Source organism: Petaurus breviceps, unplaced genomic scaffold (assembly GCF_028583685.1).
Source record: "Petaurus breviceps papuanus isolate PSGF00001 unplaced genomic scaffold, PetGlider_PUasm1.0 90681, whole genome shotgun sequence".
Lineage (NCBI taxonomy): Eukaryota > Metazoa > Chordata > Mammalia > Diprotodontia > Petauridae > Petaurus > Petaurus breviceps.
This window is the reverse complement of record NW_027187307.1, coordinates 2,939,214-2,946,805: the sequence shown is the minus strand read 5'-3', so window position 1 is coordinate 2,946,805 and position 7,592 is coordinate 2,939,214. Positions and strand designations below refer to the sequence as shown.

Below are 7,592 nucleotides of genomic sequence, written 5' to 3'. Positions count from 1 at the left end.
TGAAGGCCTAAATGTACTTTGTATAAAGTACACAGATTTTAAGCTGTAGATATTATGACAGCAATTTCAGCTCCTCAGAGGCCTTTTAACACTCAGTTTTTTAGCTAAATTATAAATGGTTAAGGTCATTTAAAAAAATTCTGAGTTCTGGTTGAGTGGAATATTATTCCACCATCTTTTTATTTAAGCAAAAGTTGTGATCAGAAGTGCTGGACCATCATGGTGTATACAATAGAGTAAGCCAGAGGTGGGGAACCTGTGGCCTCCAGGCCACATGTGGCCCTTTAGGTCCTCAAGTGTGGCCCTTTGATCAAATCCAAACTTTTTGTTCTGTGAAGTTTGTATTCGGTCAAAGGTCTGCACTTGAGGACCTAGAGGGCCACATAGGACCTCAAGGCTGCAGATTCCCCACCTCTGGTAAACTATCCCACACCAAGTCTCCGGTGAGAGTCCCCAGGCAAGGTGGGAGTGGAGAAACAGACCACCTGAAACTGCCCCAGGACATCTTCAATCTCAGTACCCAGTTAAGAACACCAAGCTAAATCAGTCACTCCTTGTAATCTGATTGAGAAGGCTGCCCAGTTAAGCTTTGTATCTGTGGTACCATCCATCAGGAAGATTGGAATCCTTGGCAAGGATCACCCACCCACCCACTTAAGTGTGCTGTGGAGCCATGGCAGGATGAGTCTCCTGGGTTTGCTCCATGGTCTCTGGCCTGACACCGGAGGCCAGGTCAGGTCACAGAAGGCCTTGTGTGATCCGAGTCACTTGGCATCACTGTGGCATTCAGCTTTACCATCTTATGAGATACTCTCCATGTGCTGTGTCCCTTGGGTACCCCATTAAAACTATAACAGAACCCCAGTTTTACTGTTCTCTTACCATGCTGTTCATAGTTTTAAGAAGTTAAAGTGTTCAGAGACCTTTTGGAAAATAGCCAACAATTAACCATAGGGTCCTTTTCTTGGAGAGCAGGGCAGGCGCTCTTGCTCACAAAATCAGGAGACTGGTGTCTTATAACCCAAAAAGGGTGTTTATTTTATTTATTGCTTTCAGATTATCACAGGAAAAGGGATATTATAAAAATCCCAGTTGCTATAGAATATCTTTAAAGAAATATTTATTGAGCACCTTATATAATAGGCACTCAGATCTTTTTATTGGTTACATTAGACATTCTACTTTCTACTACTATCACAAATAATAATCCCCTCACCCCCCAAAAGAAGACCCTTTGTAAAGTAACAGTGCTTAGTAAATGGCACAATTAGAGATGGGCAAATGGATATTTACGTTCTGAATATCTTCACGATGACATAGGCAATGTCAGTTGTCACATATGCTTTGGTGCAGTGTAAAATATATTTTCTTTACACATATAAATGTGTCTCTTCCCCTTCTTATGCTTCCATATAGGAAGAGTTGAGCTGCTTGAGAGTTAACATGCTGCTTAAGAGCTGTGGGAGAAGAGACCATCTCAGAGCGTTCTCTCTACTTCTGTAATGGAAGTTGACCAAATCACCAAGAATAAGAGAAATACTCATTCAAAAAAATCTGAGTTTTCACTTCACCCCCAGTAAATTGACAAGAATGGGGGGGGGATGACAATAATCAATGTTGGAAGGGTTGTTGAAAGATCAGGTGAACTGAGATGCTGTTGGTAGAGCTGTGAATGCATCAAAGCATTCTGGGAAGCAATTTGGAATTAAGGTAAAACAAAAGAAATGTGGCTCACTCCATGCCCTTTCAACCAGAGATGCTTCTGAGAGGTGTATACCCCCAAGGCCAAATGTGAAAAGGTTTCATATAAACCAAAATATTCATTGCAGCCCTTTTTTGTGGCAAAAAAAGAATTGGACACAAAAGGTGCTCATCAGTTGAGGAATGATCAAGGAATTGTGGTACATGAATATAATGGAATATATTATATTGTACTATTAGGAATGATGAATACAAAAAAATTCAGAAAAACATGCAAATACTGATGCAGAGTAAAGTTAACAGAGCCAGGAAAATAATATACGTGACTCCAACAACATAAATGGAAAGAGCTGCAACCACCACAACAAATAGAACACTGTAATTATGATGCCCAAGCTTGGCCTCAGAGATGAGGAAATAGAGCACCGAGGTAGGGGACTCTGGGTGCATCGCACACCGTCAGACTCGGCGGATGCATTTACTCAACTGTTTCTTCTCCTCTTTCATCTCTCCTTTCTTACAAGGAGAGATTCCCTGGGCAGGGAAAAAAGAGAGAGAGAGATTTGGAAATGAAGGTGGTGCGACAACAAAAGATATCATTTTTAAATGTTTCAAATAATAAAAAGAATAGAGAACATACCATCAAAGAAGATTCAAAGAGTATACGCAGATTAAATCAATATAAATGTCTATATATCTCATCCAGGCTAATACAAGAGGATGAGTGGAAGAAAACAGATGCATTGATCTCGAACAATATTGGCATACATGAGGGAAGGCCCATTGGAGAGACCCTTGTGAAATTGGCATGGTTTGATTTCACATACACCAGTACTTCAATGGCTCATGTTTCCATGGAGGCAGGCAAGGTTCCGATGGTGCAGACCACCACACATCCAACTCCCCTTATTCTTTGGGATTCCTCTGCATGTCCTTCTATAAATCCTCTAAAGAACAGGGATGTCAATAGGGTAGGGTGACTGGAGCTTTGTCCGTTAGGTGCCAAATCAGAGGGCACTACAGTACTCACATTCTTTCAGCAAAGAAACAACAGAGCTTAACACTGAGTTAGCGAAAATAACTAGGTAAAATAGCAGGTTACAATAAGCTCCTCCCTGACCCTGCCTTTCTCCCTCCACCCCCTCAATGACTTCTGGGTCTTTTAATACCTATTGGGTACCAGCAGAGCATTTGAGCTGCCCCTTGTTCTTGCTACATGACTAGTCCACTTCCTTTTCTAATCATACATATCTGTCTCATATGTCTGCCTCATGAATATGGGCTTTATATGTGACCTTGTATTGAAGTGATTGATTTCCTAGCAACTAAAGCGGTGCTGGAATTTCCCCAAGCAGAAGACAGGACCAGAGGTTTGGTATGCATTTCAATAGGAGCCTACTTTAAATGGAGAAATACAAAATGTAAATGATTATTTCAAAGGCCTGTGATTTTGTCAGTGTGGGTATTACCTCCCCTAACACAAGTCCCACCCTCCCCACCTCCCCCCCCACCCCCACACACACAGACTTAATTAGATGGCCTTTGTGAATTGCCATTGTAAGAAAAAAGTTATCAGCAGGTAGCCAAATTGCTGCTGATAGAGGATTTTTAAAGAAATATTTATTGATTACCTTCTATACAGTAGGTACTCAATAAATACTTGTTGATTGTTTTCAAGTTGCCCTTGGAAAACAGATACACGGTCCCTAGCCTGGACTGTGCTTAAAACCTTTCTGGTTTAGTAGGGCCTATAGGTGATCTTCACTGGTAGAAACTTCAAGAACTCAGTGTGGGTCTTCTCCACATGGTGAGGAAGCATCAGTGAGGATGATAGCAGATTACTCCACTCTATAGGGTAAAATGTTGTGGTACTTTCTATGGAAGCAGGAAAGAGGAAGAGCTGGTCTTCATAGTAGACTGCTCCACTCTGCCTGTTTGCCATTTGAGAAAACTTCCAAACAGTTTCTAGGTTATGGATCTGTCTCACCCCAGGAGAAGTGGGAGAAACAAGGTGAAATTCCTTGGATGAAGGGGTATTTCCTTTCTTTTCTAGTTCTTGAAGAGTCCAAAAGTCAATTTTCATTAGAATGATTCTTCTTTTCCCAAGCCATTCATTCTCATTCACAGAAGCCCAAGTTGTTCTGTTTGAACCATGTACGTCTTCATTCCATTAGGGTCTCCACTTCCTTAAGAGAATTCCCTTTTCTGGAAGACATACTATCTCTATTCTTGCGGAGCTGGGAAACTCTCAGCTTAAACAGGCGCCGGCATCTCTCTTGGAACTGGTTTCCAACAAAACAGTAGAGAAAGGGATTGATGCAGCTGTTCGCGAAGCCCATGCAGATGCCGAAAGGCATGGCAGTATCGATGGCTGAGATAACATCGCAGTTAGTGATGACATGCAGCCATGCCAGTGTATCCAAGAAAGTTAAAACGTGGAAGGGGAGCCAGCAGACAACGAAAGCCAGGACCACTGCAGCTGCCATCTTCAGCACCCTGTCTCTCATCAGCTGGTTCTTCCCAAACCCACTTGCCTTCATCAAGTGCTTTCTGATGCCAGCATAGCATGTGGCTATGAACACCAGAGGGATCAGAAAACCAAGTGCATTCTTCATGAAGGCCATCCCTGCTGACCACTGTGAATACTTCTCAGGAGGGAAGGCCATGATACATGCATTCACTCCCAAGTGGTCGATGGGCTTGATGTCTCGGAAATAAAATGTTGGCAGCGAGGACACACAGGCCAGTCCCCACACAAGGGGCACGATAAATGACATCTGCCATGGGGTTCTTCTCTGTGACTGGAAGGGGTAGACGACAGCTTGGTACCTGTCTATACTCATGCAGGTGATAAAAAAAACACTGGCATACATGTTCAGACACAGGAGGGCACTGGAGATTTTGCACATCACTGAACCAAAGAACCAGTTGTAGCCATAAGAGTAATAAGTGGCCCAGAGTGGCAGAGTGGCTAGAAACAGCAGGTCTGCCATGGCGAGGTTGAAGATGTAAATACTGGCAACTTTTTTGGGCCCCCGGTGGCAACAGAACAGGGAAACCACGACGCTGTTGCCAATTAAACCAAGGACAAAGATGATATAGTAGAGAGCGGGAATAAAGGCTAAGTGATACCCCGAGAGCTTCAGCAAGCATTTAGCAGCTGACGCATTATTGTTAGAGGTGTTGATGGGTCCTATGTATGGATCGTTAACCATATTTTCGCTTTTGATGGAAGATGAATAGTTGTTCTTTATGTCAAATGGGGTCAGTGAAATATCAGCCTGAAATCTTTGTGAAGTTAAGTCACTGGTCATACTCCTTTCCCTGAAATTGACAAAACAAAAGCATTTAGGATATTCACGTCTCAAAGCAGATGTTTAATTTAATGTTTTACCAAAAGATGCTTAATGTTTACCAAAAGGAGAAGTAATTAAATGTAAGGCTGGATTCTGCCTTGTGGGGGGAAATGGATTATTCTGGTAAACAATTAGGAATTGTATGAGAAAACATATTAAACTATTCATACCCTTTGACTAACAATGCCAATGTCAGGTCTATACCTGGAAAATACCTCTACCCCCAGAGAGGTGATGACAGAAAAGGTCCATATTTACACCAAATATTTCTGTAGTAGCAGAAAACTGGAAAACAAAGTGGGTTCAAGCCCTGGCCTTAGAGTCAGACTTGAATAGGTCTGGAATCCCAGCTTTGCCACACACCATTGTCACGATCCTGAAAATTGCTTTACCTCAGGTTCCTCATCTGTCAAATGAGGGAGTTAGATTGGTAAACCTCTAGCATCCATCACATTGCTAAGCCTATAATGAATGCCATGATCCTATTAGCCTATGAAGTGTCCACTAATCAGAAAATATCAATCATGTAATAAAGAAAAGGCATCAATAAAGGAGGCAGCTAGGTGGCACAGTAAAAAGAGTACTGGGCCTGGAGTCAGGAAGACTCTTCCTCCTGAGTTCAAATCCAGCCTCAGACACTTCCTAGCTGTGTGGCTCTGGACAAGTCACTTCACCCTTTTGGCCTCAGTTTCCTCATCTGTAAAATGAGCCAGAGAAGGAAATGGCAAACCCCTCCAAGTATCTCTGCCAAGAAAACCCTAAATAAGGTCAGGAAGAGTCAGACACAACTGAACAGCAACAACAACATCAATAAACATTTTTTTTAAAAGAAAAAGAACGGGCTGAAATCTCAGCTCTGACACTTCCTTGGACATGTGGCTCAGTTTCCTCATCTAAGGTCCCTTGCAGCCCTGTCTGTAATGCTATGGACTCTGCTTCTGAAGGGAGAGAACGCAATATTTTCTCAGACATGGCAAAAGAGAAATTGAAATTCATGAATTGAAAGTTCTAAAAGAAAATGCCAAGGAAAAAGCATTTTCTTCCCTATCCTTTTCTCTTTCCTTCCTCTGCCCTATTCACCATCACCCCCATTCCCGCCCTCCACTCCCCACCACCGCCCTTCATATTTTCCACAGGCTATTTAAGAAGATTAGCCGTGGAGGAAAGTGGACAAAACAGAAACAGAAAGGAAACTCAGAAGGAAGCCAAGTCCATGTTGCAAAGAACCTGGTCCATACTTCTGCCTCTCCATATAGTCTCTAGATGCCACAGTGCTGCCTGCTTTAACATGAGAAAATCTCCTGTTACAAGTTCCTGTAGGCAAATAGTTTCCAAACCTTGAAAGAGGTCTTCATGTTAAATTATAGCATTTTAGTGGGTCTTCTCTGGTGGCAGAACAAGAAAACAGGTAAAGTTGTTGGGTTGGGATCAGGTAGAAACAACTCTCCTTGCCAGGGAAAAAATGTGATAATGACATCTCCCAATTTGACAATTTCAGGTTAATTGAGCCATCTTTGAAAAGTACTAATACCCAAGCCACACATTTTCATGATACAAATCTGTTGATATCTGTTTAATATGCTACTGCTATTTTGAAAAAGCTAAAGATAAGTGAGTCCTAAGAATCCCTATGAGAAATAGAAAAAGCACCCAGAACATAGTTTGTGAGCTAAAAATACTGTCAGCTGTCAGCCAAGATCTGTCTTAGAAACAAAGAAAGTAATTTGGGGGACAGTCCTTTGATTGCCCCGACCTAACCAAAGCATCTGAAAACAACTAAAAAAAGTACCACTTGAAGGTCGACCAGTGACTTGAGTTGAAAATGTAGTTAAATTATCATCAATCAGCTTCCCTAATTCCCCACTCTTTACAGCTGCAGAACACGGCGTCGGTCTTCCAGATATTTGTGGGATACTGTATTAATGTGGATAAAAAGTCAATGCTTTCCCTGAAATATTATCATATAGTTAACTTTATATTTCCCAGAGTTAATTACATATAAATATCTCGGACTTACCTTAAAAATGTAGGCTGAAAAATATTCCACGACTCTGCTTAGCCTTTCCTCTGGACTTCAGAACATAAGAGCTGCAGATCTCTGGTTTCCTTCTTAATATGTTCGGTTTGTCCACTGGGAGTCTTGAACCGACATAATTTGCTGGCTGACTCCTGAACACGTGCCAGCTTTCCAGAAATTTTTTTTTTGGCAGTAAAACATCCATCTGAAATTCTGCCTGCCCTGAATCATGAGAGCTCATCCAAATCAATCCACACACTCCCACCCCCAAACAAAGCACAGTTTCCACAAGTCCACAAATAATCTCGAAGTCAATAGCTCAATTTAAGGAAGGAATATCCTATTTACTTCCATAATTTTTCCCTTTTCCCTGATGTTTATACTCTAAAATGAGTTGGGCAGGGGAGGGGGAATTATGCAAACATCCCATGGTTCTGGGCTACCAACGCCCTTGGCAATTTGCATCCTTGAAATTCTCGCTCATATCTGATACAATTGGACATTGGGATTGGATCCAT

At 41.9% G+C, this 7,592-nt stretch overlaps 1 protein-coding gene across 1 annotated transcript; it reads right to left on the bottom strand.

Moving 5' to 3' along the window:
• Nucleotides 1-1,012: 1,012 nt before the first annotated feature.
• AGTR2 (angiotensin II receptor type 2) lies at nt 1,013-7,350 on the bottom strand. The gene is made up of 2 exons (XM_069065213.1): nt 7,075-7,350; nt 1,013-5,025 (listed from the first exon to the last, which is right to left on the bottom strand). Exon 2 carries the CDS (start codon nt 5,013-5,015, stop codon nt 3,864-3,866), a length of 1,152 nt encoding a protein of 383 aa, XP_068921314.1. The 5' UTR covers nt 5,016-5,025; nt 7,075-7,350; the 3' UTR covers nt 1,013-3,863.
• Between the last annotated feature and the right edge of the window lie 242 nt (nt 7,351-7,592).